Source organism: Sabethes cyaneus, chromosome 2 (genome assembly GCF_943734655.1).
Source record: "Sabethes cyaneus chromosome 2, idSabCyanKW18_F2, whole genome shotgun sequence".
Lineage (NCBI taxonomy): Eukaryota > Metazoa > Arthropoda > Insecta > Diptera > Culicidae > Sabethes > Sabethes cyaneus.
Window position 1 is genome coordinate 220,939,015 of NC_071354.1, and position 17,492 is coordinate 220,956,506.

The following is a 17,492-nucleotide window of genomic DNA, read 5'->3' on the forward strand; positions in this document are numbered from 1 at the left end:
TCCTTTTAAAAGGCCTGAAGGCCTCTTCCACTGTTCTACGGTAGATCCATCTAGCGTCGCACGAATCAGCGTAACTAGTTTCGTCGGAAAACCATATTATATCATTATCTACCACAGCTCGTTTGGTTTGACTCAATCGTACGTCGCCCTTAAGTCCACAAACAGATGATGTGTCTGCAAGTTGTACTCCCGGAACTTGTCTAGTAACTGACGCAGGGTAAACATCTGATCCGTCGTGAAGCGACCCTGACGAAAACCAACTTGGTACTCGCCGACGAAGGATTCCGCTAACGGTCTCAGTCTGCAGAACGGGATACAGGAGAGCACCCTATAGGCAGATAGTTTTTGCATTCGAGTCGATGCCCCTTTTTAAAAATTGGGTAAATGAGGCCATCCAACCACTCCTTCGGCATTTGTTCTTCCTCCCAAATCCTGACAATGATGCTGTGGATTGCTAGCCGCTCGCTCTCCGCTTTTAGAAGTTTAGCCGGGATACCGTTTTTCCCACCAGCCTTACCGTTTTTCAGCTCACAGATTCCCTTCTTAACCTCCTGTGTTGGTGGCTCCACAGCTTGACCATCGCTTAGAATTCTTATCCCGTTCCTGCTGATCTCCGCGTTTACCTCTCCATTCAACAATGTCTGGAAATGCTCCTTTCACCTGGCTGCTACTGCCGTTTTGTCAGTGGGCAGATTACCAGCACTATCATTCATTGCACATCACAGGCATGGCAAAGTTCCTGCAGCTCACCGTTTTGTAGAAACTCCGTGTGCCGTTCTGCGATTCGTTGATCAAGCTTCCTGGCGTCAATGTTGCTATTCATCGATAAAAGTACTGATTCGGTTCAAAACACTCTCAAAGGTGATTCCATAACGTCAAATTCTCCGGCAATTCTTTTCTAGGTGAGAAATATTTGATGAGAGTGAGAGAAAAACGGATTACCACTCACTCTTTTTCACGCATGAATTGATCGCTAGTGATGCCAATCAAACACGAATAGCTCGCATTTTGAATCATCGCGATGAGTAGTGATGATTTATCAATTTTGATTTTGATTTGACATTCGAAAAGTGTCGATCGTCTATCAAGACATGGTCGATCTGAGAGCTAGAGTCTCCATTTGGATGCCTTTATGAGTCTCAGACCGTTATCATTGGTCGGCAGATGAAGGCTATGTCTTCCAATCAATGACTGGACGGAAGAATTCCTCCCTCTCGACCTACGCATTTACATCTCCGATGATGATTTTCACGTCATGTTTTGGGCACTTTTCATAGGTTCTCTTGAGCCTGTCGTAGAACTCGTTCTTAGCATCATCGGATTTATCGTTTGTCGGTGCGTAGACGTTGATTAGGTTGTAGTTGAAAAATTTCGCTCTTAATTCTCAACACACGTATACGGACATCTACGGATCTTCACCGGATAACTCGTTGCTTTTGCTTTCCCAACACTACGAAACCGAGTTTCCAATCTTTATCCATTACTCGTTTCTTTTTTCCTTCTTCGTTATTCGTGATGAGAGTTTCGATATTTAGTACCTAACCGGGGTCGCAATACCTACATCCCGCTGATGGGTGTGCCTTGCTAGGTATAGCTTGCGGGATGCTGTATTTCATAATCAGCAGCTCGTTCCGAGATAGACGTTGCCAGTTTGAACCTCCAAAACCCCCTGCCAGGCAAGTTCGAAATTATTGACTCTCGCCCCACTGGTGATCCGTACTCTGCTACTACCAATATGCGGGTGGCATGAACACGAGTGCTGTAGACTATCTGCTTGCCTGCGCCGACAGTCCGTACGAGATAATCGTATTGACCAAAACCTGGCTTGACAATCGTACGTGCTCTCGGCAGATATTTGGGCCTAATTATGAGGTGTTTCGCTGCGATCGCAGCATATACAATAGCCGCAAAAGTACAGGAGGTGGCGTCTCGATAGCAGTCCATCATCAGTTCAAAGCTTCTATTGTCGAAAATGACAACTAGCTACCCGTCGAGCAAATGTGGGTGACGGTAAATTTTGCAGACTGGAGGCTGCTCTTGTGTGCTTGTGTGTATCTGCCTCCTGATCGTATCCGCGACCCCGTTATCTTGATTGCTCATGTGAACTCAGTTAATGCAATAGCTTCAATAGCGTCTCCAGTAGACGAGATAATCGTTATGGGGGATTTCGACCTGCCAGGGTTAAAGTGGCGCGGATGAGGCAATGGTTTTATGTACGTTGATTCTAGCTCGTCGTCTCTATCTCCACTCACTAACGAGTTGCTCGACTGCTACAGCACTGCCACCATGCAACAAGTCAGCAACATTACTAACGAAAACGGTCACTTTCTCGATTTATGCTTTGCAAGTTCGGGCTCCCGAAATAGCGAAGGCTCCTTCCCTGCTTATTAAGGACGTTCTACATCATCCGCCCTTGCTGGTTACTATCCGTCAACTAATACGTCCATGACTAGTGCACCCACCGATCGTTTACTATGATTCCGCCCGTGCGGACTTCAGGGAAATCCAAAGAACCCTGACTAGCATCAATTGGGATGCAGTTTTGGACAAGGAAGATGTTAATTCTGCCGCAATGACATTCTCCAATATCCTGAACTACGCTATCGATCGACATGTCCCAAAAAGAACCATGCCCGCTCTGAAGCAGATACCCTGGGTAAACGCTACGTTACGACGTCTGAAATCCGAGTGGAAGATATAGAACGTTGCCACTCCGTAACCACTACTTGTCGATCAACACGCGTTACAAACGACTGATTCGCTCCTGCTTCCGGAACTACCTGAGCAACATCGAACGTAGACTGAAAAGGAATCCAAAATCCTTTTGGAAGCACGTAAATGAACAGCGGAAGGGCAAGGGGTTCCTTCGTTAATGTTCCTGGGCAGTGAAACAGATGAGATTTTCCAATTATTCGTGCGGAGATTCTCCAGTGTATTTATTGACGAAAGGTTGACAAGAGAAGAAATTTCCGCCGTTTAATGCGTCCCCGTATTCGATAATTGTTAAACTCATCTTTCCATCGACGACGCGATGGTCATATCAGCCGCCGCCAAGCTAAAATCCTCTCGTTCTTCTAGACCGTATATCTTCCGTCTCTTCTGCTGAAACAGTGTATCAACACCTTGGCTGCTCCGATGAGCCACCTGTTCAGTTTATCAATCAGTACAGGTGTCTTCCCAACAATATGGAAATCGGCTTACATGTTTCCTGTTCATAATCTTCTAACTCTTACGTCCGACGTGATAAAAAGTTTTAACGACCGGTCGCAGGTGGACGTTATTTACCGCTACTTTCGACAAATTGACCCATCGAACCGCCATCGCCAAAGCTGGACAAACTCGAAATCGGAGGCTCGTTGCTACGATGGTTTAATTCTTACCTCTCCGACCGCAACCTAGAAGTTAACATCGACGGGTTTACCTCCAGACCTTTCACTGCTGACTCTGGAATTCCACAAGGTAGCCATCTCGGACCTTTTGGTTTCCCTCGTCTGCTTCAACGATGTCAACTTCCTGCTCGCGATTCTCTTTTACCGACGATCTGAAGCTGTATGCTAAAGTCAATAGTCCGTCCGACGCGGCGTTCCTGCAAGAGCAGCTATTGATTTTTGCGAAATGGTACAATGATAACCGCATGCTGCTTAATTCCGACAAATGTGAAATAATTACATTCTGAAGGAAATTGAACCCTCTCGTATTCGACTACATGCTATCAGACGTGTCTTTACGCCGCGAAACTGTTTCAAGGACTTGGGAATACTGCTTGACTCTAAGCTTGACTTCAAACAGCACATCGCATATATTGTCGACAAGGCCTGCAGGAATCTGGGATTTATCATGCGGATCGCCAAGAACTTCAACGACATCTACTGCCTCAAAGCTCTCTACTGCGCTCGCTCTTGTCCGGTCCAACCTTGAGTACTGCGCTCCTGTGTGGAGTCCTTACTACCAAAATGGAGTTGATTGAATCGAGTCAGTGCAGAGCCGATTCATACGTCTCGCACTTCGGAGATTGCCCTGGAATGGCCCCATTCAGACTCATCGATCTTGACCTGTTGAACACTCGTCGCGACGTGATCCGAGCAATGGCTGTCGGCGACATGCTGACCTCGAGAGTGGATTGCCCATGTCTACTGGCGAACCTTAACATATACGTTCAAAGTCGTGTTCTACGTAACGGTCCATTTCTGCGTGTACCGCATCGGCGAACCAACTATAGCGCCTTTAGCACAATCGCCGGTCTGCAACGCCATTTCAATCGATTTATACATAGCTTCGACTTAAACGTCAGCCGCGAGGTACTGAAAACTCGTTTCCTGGCAAAAAGATAAGATTTATGTAAAAATCTCATTTTTGATAAAAAAAATTGTCAATAGACCACTATAATTCGGAACGGCTCATATGTAACATCTAAGCTCTGTGCAAAAACAGGTCGATTATATTTTTTCTCAATCTTTGTTTGTTTCTTTGGGTTCTAGTTAATACCTCAAACGTAGTTGTCCCTGGAATCGTTAGAAGAGTGCTTACAGAACCGTCCATTTAGCCAGTCGTCGAATGTTCGAGGATGGTTGGGCGGTCCTACTGCTAGAGTCAGTAGGATTGCTTTTTTGCCTACAGATTTTGCATCGCTTCATGACTCGTTACAACTTATACCTTTAAACTTTGCGTATCAACCGTCTTGAGGGTGAGAGCGAAATAATTTCAGTAAAAATAAGCTGTTATCAGGAGCTTGAAAAGAGTTCACAAATTCTGATAGACAAAATTAAACAAGCCTACCGTTCGAGTTGTCCAGAAAAAAGGCGTTCTACGGATACGGATGTGTCATGGTGGAACGATAGGCTAGAGAAATTAAGGAAAAGGCTCAGAAAAATAATTTAATCACGCCAAAACCACATCAAATTGGCCCAAATATTAAGAGGCCCTGACTGAATACAATAAAGAGATCAGAAGATCTAAACGTAGGGATTATGGGTTTAATTGCGAAAACATTGAAAGTGTCCCGGTTGTTAGTAGGCTGCAGAAGGTTCTCTCAAAATCTCATTCTAATGGTTTAGGATTTCTCAAAAATAGTGATGGTTCTTTCACTTCAAATGCAAAAGAAACGCTAGATGTGCTGATGAAAAATCATTTTCGCGATTCTCTAGCAGTTCCCAATCAAATGTTAGACATTTCAGACCCAAACTCTGAAATAATGGACAAGTGTGCTGAGAATAGACCAAACGACTCACCGGATAGATCAAAAGATCCGATATGGAGGATGAAAGTTTGGCGAATAAAATGGTCACCCAAGAGTAGAATGGGCAATTGATTCATTTATCCCATTCAAATCTCCTTTACTCGGCTATAGTGAAACCTAGAATCACATATGCAGAATTAGTTTGGTGGCCGAAAACGAAACAAAAAACGATTCAAATTAAACTTGGAAAGCTGCAAAGGCTCGCTACTATCGCTATAATAGGAGCAATGGGTACTACTCCGTCTAAAGCCCTAGATGCTTTATTAAATCTGCTGCCATTATCTCAGGTCATTCAGCTAGATGTCGTTAAAAACGCAATAAGACTCAGACGAACTAAAGATCTTTTCAGTGGTGATCTAAAATGCCACCTAAGTATCTTAAAGGAATTTGAAATTAATCCTCTTATCATTCAAGCTGAAGATCTAATGGAGAAAAAATACGATTTTGACCATTTGTTTAGCATCCATGAACCAGATCGTAGTGAGGGGCCCCTATGTCAGAGACGGTTCAATACACTGATGGTTCGAAATTGGCAGACCGAATGGGGGCTGGCATTGCTGGTCCTGGACTGAATAGGTCAGTGGCAATGGGTAAATGGCCAACGGTCTTTCAAGCCGAAACATATACCATTCTAGAATGTACTTCGATCTGCTTGAAGAGAAAATATAGGTATGAAAATGTATGTATTTTCTCAGACAGTCAAGCAGCTCTGAAAGCTCTAAAATCTGTTGCTTGCACTTCTAAATTAGTCTAGGACTGTGTAAAATTGCTTCAACAACTATCTATACACAACAGGGTAAATCTCTTTTGGGTTCCCGGGCACTGTGGTATAGAAGGTAATGAAAGAGCAGACGAGTTAGCCAGATCTGGATCTGCTATGGAATTTATAGGCCCCGAACCTTTCTGTGGGGTATCCAATAGTATGCGCAAGATGGAACTGAAAAAAAGGGAAGAGAATCAGGTCATATTGAACTGGAATACTGCCCATAAATGGAAGACAGTCACATCTACAAAAACGTGCAACTACGAAAAACGCTGTTGAAGCCACGACCATTTTTCTTTAATATTGAATCGATTTTGGAAACGAATCGTCCAAATCGTCATAAAATCACTTGAATGTACATAACAGAATACTTTTACAAGCAATTTGTTCACAAGTGACCTAAAATTTGTTACAAAACTTAAAAAAACTGCCGAAGTTATTGATACGCGTTTATTTGTGCTTGAATAAGCAAGAATAAACGCATAACAGTCACAGCATGCCTTGATCCTTGCGTTGTCGGGGACTCGGCAGTATTTCCAAGACCACGTGCCGTTGTTGTTTTGATAGTTAACGTGCTCGTTCAATTCAATTATTCAAAATGATCTTTTTGATTCAAATCTCGTCCTGGCATTTTCTCCTTTTTATTGTAATTTGTTATCTTGAGTTTATAGTGAGGTCACATGATGGAGTTTGTTTGACTCAAAAGCTGGTCCGGTCGTTTTCCTGTGTGTCCGGAACACTCCCAGAACGTGTCCGAATATGACCAATGTGATCCTGGACACTATATGTGACAACAAATGAAGTATTTAAACTAGTTTTGCAATTTCGAGTACCGGCTTAGAGATGTCACATGTTGTATTTTAGTTAAATTCAGAAACTTATCCCCGTTGAGGTATCTGGAACATTCACAGACATGTTTAGATGTGGCCAATGACGTCTGGAACACTATACCACTACCAATAGTCTAGATTTGCAAATCCGTGTATTTATAGGTGTCACATGATGGGTTTGCTGTGATTCAAGGTGCTTCTATGTTCAAGTCCCATATATTCCGGAACTAGTTCCCACTGTAACTTCGGAATCGTACATCCGATCCAAATTCTCCTCAATAGTGTTCTTCTAGGCCATAAAATCTTCCGTTTAGTAGTTGCTGCAGTCGAATCGGTCCAGGCATTTCCATTTGCGTTTATTTGTAATATGGGACTGACATAGTTTGATATTTTTTTCAACATTTTGGGAACAAACATAACCTTTTTCTTTAAAATATTGAAAGAACAGTTAATTCAAAGATGATTCCCAGGTTTATCTCAAAAGTGGTGAAAAGTCAGATGGGACTGTTATGCATTTATAGGCAGAATAATACTCTATCAGCCCGTCACGCAAAACGGTTTATTAAGCCAAAAGCCTCAATCACGCAAAAACTATAGAATCTTTCAAAGAAAGATTTGAGTACTTTTGGCGGAGTGGTTACTGGTCATTGTCCAAACAGATATCACCTGAAGGTAATAGGAAAGCTTAATGATGATAGATGTCGTTTCTGCAATCTAGAGTGTGAAAGTGCTCATCATATACTGTGCGAATGCACGGCATTATTCAATAAAAGGCGCAAATTTCTAGATAAAAGACTGTTGGAGCCTGGGTTTGTTATCTTCAGAAAGTAGTATCATTTATTCTCAACATATTACCATGTTGGGATGATGCTTTCAATTAAAATAACAATTACTAAACGACATAGTAGCTCTTCATCAGTAAAGGCATACAGCAAAACAGGACACACTACAATAGATCAAAGAACTGGTCGCAGTCTTTGCTCTACAGACGTAGGATTACGAAACTTTTGCCATTTTTGCCGGTCTCGACAATAATTTCGGTTTCTATTTGACAAGAATGACCACTATCGAATTAGGCGATCACCTGATTTTGCGTTTCTGCTGCTGCTTGGCTTTTGGCATGTTATCCTCCGTATAGCTTAATCGTCTCATGACGTCACATATCGTCGACTCATGAGGCGCGGACAGCATGTGCGATTTTCATTGCGAGCGTGCGTGCAGCATCGATTCGCGACGCGATTGTTCCGGTAACGCCATGATGTAAACAAATGTAGTTACCATGACAGCTGTTTGTGTTAAAGTTTTATGACGGACGAACGTTGATTATCTCCTTCTCTGTTCTCTAGAGTCCAAATATGTATTATTGATTTGACCGAGTAAGGGTTTTTATGTTTGGAATAACTATCATTCTTCTAGATAGAGTATTTGATAAATATTCTAATTTGGTTTGCAGTTTTTTTTTAAATAAATCTCGGACAGGATTTTTACTCACGTGACCTTGGCTTTGGATGGAAGCTTCCGACAGGTAAAACCAGAACATAGTTCGTTAACAATTCCAACGCAGCATGTCGTAACTTGATGGGATAATTGGCAAGTCGCCAGCTCTAATCGACGAAGTGCATCGTATGGTAGCTCTTTTTAATTGCCATTCTGCAGCAGCAGTCTGCATGCGCCGTCTGGACTGGACAGCAATAAGTTTTCCCTCTTCACCATTAATCCTCTCTTAACTTTTCTTTGGTTTATGCAAATAAATGCAATCCTCGTTTTGCAGCCTTCGGTGGAATGCACTTTCTGTCTGCATCTATTTGAACGTGCTCCCGGTCTGAGCATTCCGAACAGGATCGTACATATTGATGGCGATTTACCAGGCCTGAATACTAGTACTTTTTAGTGCCTCTCTTTCTCGCCGTACCCCGAGAACTGGGTTTCACCCATTCCATAGCAGTGCTAACTGTTGCGGAATACCCATTTGCAGGGTAAACGATTCATCATATCAAATGTCAAATGAAAATGTGCATTTTATTGCTCTTCTTCTCTGCCTTTTCTGAAATCGTGGTAGTTTTTTTTTCCTATTTTGAACAGAAGCTGTACCTATGCTTTCGAAGGCGACAATATTAGCAAAGACGTAATTGGAATTGTGACGATTGCTGTACAATGGTGGTTGGAGCGTTACTGGCGGCGGCCACAAACTGGTTCTATTATTCAGGTCCAAGGCATTGACATATTATTTGCAATTTTCTGTACAATGCGTGATTCTTTATAGGTTGGAAAAACTGCAATGTTTTGTATACAATGAGTGCAGAATTTGGCACACGAAATAATCACTGACTTTTGTTGAAGGCTTATTAAAATACACACAAACTTCCGGGTTCTCGTTTAGATTGAAATTTGGGTGAAGAAAACCTCAAAGTAAATACTTTTTTTATTTATAAATTATTTAGAATTGGGAATATTTGAGTCCGCTGGCTTCATGAAGGAACACATTTTGTATATTGAACTTTCAGGAATTCTCGCTAAGATTTATTTCATTTGAAAAGTGTTCGAAGCTGATTCGTATCTGTGCTGAACATTTCCTGCAATAGAATCATCCTTTAGATTCCAGCATCAGACCATTTCACTAATCCACTCCAAACACCAAAAAAAAAAGAGGAACCAGTTTTCACCTGTCTTCACTATTCACTTCTGTGTAGTGACAGTCGGTTCTAACTCTGAATGAACTCCTTTGAATGGGAAGCAACAAAGTACCGACCGAGCAGAGTGCACTTTTCGAGTAGCCCAAATTGTTTGCTACGGTCGAATGCAACTTGAACTCCCCGGGCAATCAAACGCATAACCCTCCGCCAGGAATGGTTTTTTCTTACTCTTACTAGTTTTCTTTGCGACCGCAGATCCCTGCAAAGTCATGTTTATTATTAAATAGCCAGCAGTGCTCTGCACATCGGTTGCCAAAAATTGCCGTAGGAATACAAAATTCGAATACCTGCTTCCTCATCAGGTCGAAAAACGGTAGCACACGGAGGCAGTTGATTTTATATTCAGCATAATAAGGGACACACATTGTTACATTCAAACGTGTTAGAGACAGGATTGGGTTCTGTTTAGCGAGCAGAATTAGACGCTTTGTCGTTATTGGGTCTAATCCAGTTCCCAGCTAGAGCTAGCCTAAAAAATACTTTAAAATATTTCGCTGTTTTACAACAAGAGAAAATTGACAAAAACAAAATAATCCGACAATTTTCGTCAATGCGGAGTTAAAAAAAATTCAGCAAACACTGCATAAAGAGCGAGTCATGCGCGAGCATCGCAGTATTTTTATTTTTCTTCCAGTACATAAAGTTATTGTAAACTGCTGGCAGTTTTTATTCTTTATTTGTTTTTATTCACAAATGTACGCAAATTCAATCCGCACCCTTTTGAGACCCCTTTATAAAGTTGTTCTGCAAGATTTCAGAGAGGACCCTCGCCGTACCTAGTACCATGGCAATTGTAGAATTTATCTGGTGTGCTCCTGTTTAGGCGCGACAAGATCAACGTCCCAGCCGAGCCGAGCCGAGTCGCACTTCTGCCTGATCAAAACAGGAAAAAGCATCCTTTTAAATCCATACAATGAAACGAACCATTATATAGAAACGTTAGCAACAATGCTGTCGCAAGAAACAGAAGCATGGTGGTGCCAAAAAGGAAGATGAATTTATCACTTCTTTACCATACGAATCACGCGTTTTTGCTGCTGGTTCCGTTTGACACAATGGGATGTGCTGAGCATGTAGAGCAAAATTAAAAAGTAAAAGATATTTTTCTAAACACTGAAATGTAAGGTTTGACCAATTTTACAGCATGCTTATGCCGCTGTGCATCGCGTACAATTGCCACCTCGCACAGCACGAGTGCAAATGATTAAACTTGCACCCGCTTCAGTGTGCGTTGTCCTAACTCTTCTGTTCGAGAGCACTGTTTTTTCATCTTGAATTAAAGAAAAATCACAAACATTTTTCCTAGGCAAGGATTCAACAGAATAGTAGGGATGGCAGTAGAAACATGCTGTGCAGCCATCAGCACTGCTTTAATGATATATGACAATGTGTAAATAGGGTAAATCAGATTGCGGTTTCAGGATTCGAGTTGATCAGATTAGTACTGCGAAAACATCCGCCGTGAACAGTGTCGAAGACAGTGGCTGCTCAGGAGCGAATTTTTACACCGTCTGGCACACTTTGAGGAGGACGACGAAAATCTTAAACGACCGCTAAACGACCAAATCGACGATCATGCTGTTGAATAGTCCAACATTTTTGCCTATTCCAACCGTGCCGACGAGTTCCTCCTTCAGATCCCTGCTATCGTACTATAATCGTTCTTCTATGTTTGCTTTCAGGATTAGTAACCGGCATCATCATTACCATCGTGTCCCGGCTGGCAATGAACATCATCATTCGATGCCGGCTCCACCGCACATGCCGATCCAACAGCAGCAGCAGCAGCAGCAACCACAGCACGGCTCCAGGAAACCTTCCGCACAGCACTATGGCAGCGGTGGTGCGTCCTCGAAAGCGATGGGTCATCCCCCGAAGCCGCTACCGTACGGCACCAGCAACAACAGCAGCCATCATCAGCATTCACATCATCAGCATCACCAGCACACCAACCATCACAGTCATCATGGCCATCTTAATCATCATGGTACCGGTGCGATTCCGGTGGTGTCGGCGGCTGGTCCAGGGGGATCCAAAACACGCATGATTCCAGCCCATGAACGTAAGTATACTGCGCACCTTGGTGATGTTCGTAGAGATAGTCCCGTACCCGTACGGAAAATTTGCTGCTAAAAAGCGCAGCACTTTTACGTAGGACAAGAAATCAAAATCGTAGAAAAAGTGATGAAATTCCCCCATTTCAAGAAATCAGTTAACGGTTTGCTTCCGTGAATTGAGACCTAGTTCATAGTTTCCTAGGTCATAGTGTTGAAAAAATGTGTGGGAAACTGCCGGAGGAATAGGCGGTTCAGTAATGTGACATGAGTGATTGAAACTATATTAGATCAAGTGAATGATTTCGGGCATACGTAGCCGTTGTTAACGACGACCAAATGCAAGTGGGTTAATTGGTGACTGGTGGTATTCGTCTACCGCAGTACATTAGTGTCATGCAGTCGTTACATGTCCGTCATGAATCAAAAAGACGGAGAATGGCCGCAAATAGGGCCGTCTTTTATGTGGCCAGTCGAGGTCTCACATCCTGCAAGTTCGAAAGAAACTGGCTGTCTATAAGATGCTGATTCTTCTGATTATAATCTACGACCATGAAATGTGGACTAAACGTCTCTCGCACCTCTTTAAAAAGAGATTTTTGGGGGCTATAAGATGCTCCCAACAATCCCCTTGAACATTTCTTGGTGGTAATTAAGTAGGAGTGTGGCGCAGGCGCTTGAATTTCAAGATATATCAGGTATATGCGGATATTGTGAAGCGACTTAAACACGGATGGCTAATGAGCGACTAGCGAAAGTAATCAGTGGAGAACACACTACAGGCTGACGACTCCGAGATAGATTCCCGTTTGATGTATGCTGAATGGCGAGAATGGTCGAATGGGGCATTTGTAAGTTGGCTGCTCAAGGCTCACAAATGATAAGATATAAGTTAAAAATCATGAAAGCACAAAAGACAAAGATTTTGGTCTACTTCAAAATGTTGCGACAATGTATGATGAAAGTTTGTCTCTATTGCATGGAAGTAAAGACAAAGACAAGTTATCGTAGCTGTTTATCGTGGATACAGATATTTCATGACAACTATGTTGTCTGCGAAAAAGACACTGCTCTATGCAATACGTATTGTACGCAACAAAAGCAATCCTAATCATGTCACACTGTGTCGGCAGTGGCAGTGTTTGGTAGTTACCAAGGTAACGTTGATAACTTTTGTACGCCAGACTTTAGGTCAAAGCAAGCTGGTCTTTTTCTTAAGGTTTTTACTGTTTGTCCCTTTGGTTCAAGTTGCTGATAAAGTATTGTCTTTAACCAGCCGACTGGCGACAAAGACATATTTTAATGTATACCTGCATCACCAACAACAAGTGCCTGTGAGAGTGAGTGCGTATCAAAATATATTCTCATCGAAAGTTGTCCTGCTTGCTGGTGTGAAGGGATATTCTTCTTCTTCTTCTTCAGCAGCATAGAGCCGGGGTGGCTCGTGCTGTTTCAAGCACTCGTCTCCATTCAACTCGGTCTTGGGCCACTCGTCGCCAATTCCCTAGTCGTCTCAGAAGTAGCAAATCGCTTTCGACCTGGTCGTGCACGTTGGGCCCCCCTGTTTCTGGTGCGGGTGGGGTTGTTGAAGAGTACTATTTTCGTCGCACTGTCGTCCGGCATCCTTACGACGTGTCCGGCCCACCGTAGCCTGCTAACTTTCGCTAGATGTACGATGGGAGTCTTCCCAAGCAGTGCCTGTAGCTCGTGATTCATACGCCTCCGCCACTCTCCGCTTTCAGTTTGTACTCCGTCAAATATCGTCCGCAGCACTTTCCGCTCAAACACGGCAAGGGCGCGTATGTCCTCCGTAAGCAGCGTCACGGCTTCAAGTCCATAAAGAACTACCGGTCTAATAATGGGTTTGTACATTGTTAGCTTCGTGCGGCGGCGTATGCTTCCTGATCGTAGCGTTTTACGAAGGGCAAAGTAGGCCCGATTTCCCGCTTGAATGCGCCACTGGATCTCCTTACTAGTGTTGTTCTCCGCGGTCACCAGCGATCCCAAATACACGAACTCCTCTACCACTTCTAGTTCGTTGCCGTCAACGGTTACCGTCCGTGGGAGGCGCGCATTTGTTTCCTTTGAGCCTCTTCCTTTCATGTATTTGGTCTTCGACGCATTTATTTTTAGCCCAATTCTCCTAGACTCCGCTTTCAGTCTTGCGCAGATTGCCTCCGCCGTCGCAAAGTTCTTGGCAATGATATCGAAGTCATCTGCAAAGCCTACAAGTTGGCTACTCTTGGTAAAAATCGTGCCTCGCGTTTCGATGCCCGCTCGTCGGATCTCCCCCTCAAGAGCGATGTTGAACAGAATGCAGGATAGACCGTCACCTTGTCTCAACCCTCGTCGCGTCTCGAAGGGACTCGAGAGTGTCCCAGAGATGCGTACGAAACACATCACTCGATCCAATGTAGCTCTGATTAGACGCGTCAGTTTGTCCGGAAAACCGTGTTCGTGCATTATCTGCCATAGCTTGTCTCGATCGACTATATCGTATGCTGCTTTGAAATCAATAAAGATGTGATGCGTGGGCACGTTGTACTCCCGACATTTCTGCAAGATCTGTCGGATAGTAAAAATTTGATCCGCAGTTGCGCGACCCCCATGAAACCCGCCTGATAATTCCCTACGAAACCTTGTGCTATCGGTGATAGCCGGCGTAACAGGATCTGGTAGAGTACCTTGTAGGCGGCGTTTACCAGCGTAATACCACGATAGTTGCAGCAGTCTAGCCGATCACCCTTTTTGTAGATGGGACAAACCACTCCTTCCATCCATTCCTCCGGTACCTTTTCCTCCTCCCAAATCCTCGAAATAACCCAGTGTAGCGTTTCTCCGCCATGTTTATAAAGCTCTGCCGGTAGGCGGTCCTTCCCTGCGGCTTTATTGGTCTTCAGCAGCCTGATTTCTCGTTTGACTTCTTGGATATCAGGTGCTAGGACATCACTATCTTCCATGGGCGCTCCTAGGTTAATTTCCGTTCCGCCTCCTTCTGCGACTTCGCCATTGAGGTGTTCATCGAAGAACTGCTTCCACCTGTCGACCACCTCGCGCTCGTTTGTAATTAGATTCCCTCCCTCGTCCCTACACATGTCAGGTTTCGGTGTGTAGCCCTTCCGAGTTTGGTTCACCTTCTCATAAAACTTGCGTGTGTCATTAGCTCGGAATAGTTGCTCCAATTCTTCTCGATCTCTGTCCTCCTTTTGGCGCTTTTTTCTCCTCAGGATCGTGGTCAACTGGTTCCTAGCTCGTCAGTATTTGGCCAGGCTCTCTCTAGTGGCAATACTTAGATAATTTTTCCAAGCATTTTTTTTCTCCTCTACCGCTTGTTGGCATTCCCCATACTCCGAGGCTCAATTCCTAGTGCCGCGGTAGCGGCCTCTCCGATGGCCGAGCGTATTCTGCCCCAACCGTCTTCGAGGTTTGAAGCACCTAACTCCTCGGAAGAAGGCAGTGCCTCATTCAGTACTCGCGCGTAGTTCTCGGCAGCTTGTGCGATATCTAGCTGCCTGATGTTCAGCCGAGGAGGCGGCTTTGACGTGTCCGGTATACGGTGGACAGCTTTGAGCGCACATGTACTGCTACTAGGTAATGGTCAGAATCAATATCCGCACCCCGACGGGAGCGTACGTTCGTGATGTTAGAGAAAAACCGGCCCTCTATGAGAATGTGGTCAATTTGGTTCATTGTACGTTGGTCAGGTGATCTCCAGGTGGCTTTGTGGATATCCTTGCGCGGGAAAAAGGTGCTTCGGATCACCAGGCCTCGGGAAGCTGCGAAGTTTATACATCGTTGGCCGTTATCGTTTGTGTCGGTGTGCAGGCTATGGGGTCCTACCATCGGTTTATACATTTCTTTCCTACCGACCTGGGCGTTCATATCCCCGATGACAATCTTGATGTCCCGTAACGAGCAGCTGTCGTACGTTGCCTCCAGCCTCGCGTAGAACGCTTCTTTCTCATCGTCGGGTCTAGCTTCGTGCGGGCAGTGCACGTTAATGATGCTATAATTGAAGAAACGGCCCTTTATCCTCAATACATACATTCTCTCGTTGATTGCCTTCCAATCTATCACGCGATCCTGCATTCCGCCCAGCACTACAAAGCCCGTTCCCAGTTCGTTGGTAGCGCCACCGTTCTGGTAAAACTGGGCCTTTCCGCCACGGATCTTCCAAACCTTCTCTCCTTTGCGACAGATTTCCTGCAGAGCTACGATGCCGAGTTTGCGGGGTTCCAGCTGTTCAATCAGCACCCGCTCGCAACCTGCGAAATTTAGCGATCTGCAGTTCCAAGTCCCGCGTCTCCATTCGTCGTCCTTGTTCCGTCGCCTAGGTCGATGCCGAATATTCCGCTCCGAATATGCTTGAATGTTGTTAGTTTAAGTTTAATTTAGGTGTGTAGCCGTACTGGGGCAACACTACCGAGTCTCGTGATGGGGCTGCCATCTTATAGTGCCGAGACTCACTATAGCTCCTTCCCGGTTAGTATACGACCTTAGTTTCCACCGGGGTTGGTTACCCGATCTCCGCAAAGGTTGCTCGTATTCCGGCTGGTACCACGAGGAGGTCGGGATCGGAGTTGCTGGATAAGAGGCTAACGACCACTATGGGGTCTATATTCCGCATTATCCAGCCGTTTACTAGCCAGTGAAGGGATATTCATTTGTACTAATATTTTGTTATCGTGATACATTCTGGTTGGTTTGTGTTTGTTTTATAGGCAGAGAATAACTGATTTATCGCTCTTCGTTTTTGTCGCTTATTTCTGCGTATGAACAAGGATATTTTGATTCCCTGGATATAACTGAATCGATAATAATTGGGTTGTTGCTGAAAAAGCAAAGTAATTAGGTACCGGAAACTGACGGCTCGTGTGAGCTGAGCTAGGACGACCAACACCACATTTAAGCTGGTGGTTGGCGAGGGCAGGAAGGGGGGTAAAGAAAGACAGGTGACTTCATAAAAAATTGTAATGGCCCTACTTTAGAGAAAAGTTGTATGTCGTCGGCGAATGACAGTCATAAAGTTAATGACGTTAGAATAGATTAGAGCAAAATAACGGTTCAAGAAAAAGAAAACGCGATGAAAGTTGACAAATGGAACCCTTCTATATATACAGTGTACATATCTGTGACGATTCGACAGATAGGACCTACTTAAAACAGCGACTCACCGATGGATACCGAGATTCTCCAGCTTTAATAAAATTTCTTCGGTTAACTTGGTTGTGTGTTGCCCCTGTTCAATTTCTCGGACACCATGCACTCGCCACCATATCTTGCCCGCCGCGCTCCTTCGTCGTCGTCCTTTGGATTTGAGCAAACATCTTCGCAGGGTTCGGCATTCTTGCTATAAGCCTTGCCCGTCCTATCCATCCAGATTTAGCCACCATTTGAATCCGGGGTTCGCCGTAGAGCTGTACGCCGCTGAAGATCGTTCTTAGCAAGCACTCGTCTCTCGAATACTTGGGATTTCGCAGGTCGTCCTTGAGAATTGTCCACGTTTCTACCCGTAAGGAACCACCGGTCCAATTAATGTCTTGTACAGGGTACAAGCCCATAGTAAGCGCAACTTCCGCTGGTAATACCCCTCCGAATCTCATGACAGGTGTCATTGTCTGGCAATCGATCTTTCCACTATTGTCCAAGCGGTTCCGGCAGCTAAAAAGTCCTCTGTAAGCTTCGAATGAGTTCGACAATCCACACGAAGCACACAGCACTGTGTACGATTCATCGCACATTTAATCACTCTGACCAGTTACCCCAAAAAGCCGTTTTCGTCTATGATTTTGTATAAGTTGATAGTATCATATGCAGCTTTGAAGTCCACGAATAAGTTGTACTGTGACAGAATAGCGGGCGTTAAGGGTAATTGAAGAGTGGCAGTCCAAGACCGAGAAGCGTGGAGAAGATTCC

General features: G+C 44.3%; 1 protein-coding gene across 1 annotated transcript in view; it reads left to right on the forward strand.

Annotated features, from left to right (window-relative positions):
• The window catches only part of LOC128738960 (maternal effect protein staufen-like), a 30,263-nt gene that overhangs the window by 3,653 nt on the left and 9,118 nt on the right, over window positions 1-17,492 (forward strand). The window contains exon 3 of the mRNA XM_053834468.1: window positions 11,205-11,584. Within this exon, the coding sequence (XP_053690443.1) occupies window positions 11,205-11,584 (380 nt within the window). The remainder of the gene's footprint in view (window positions 1-11,204; window positions 11,585-17,492) is intronic.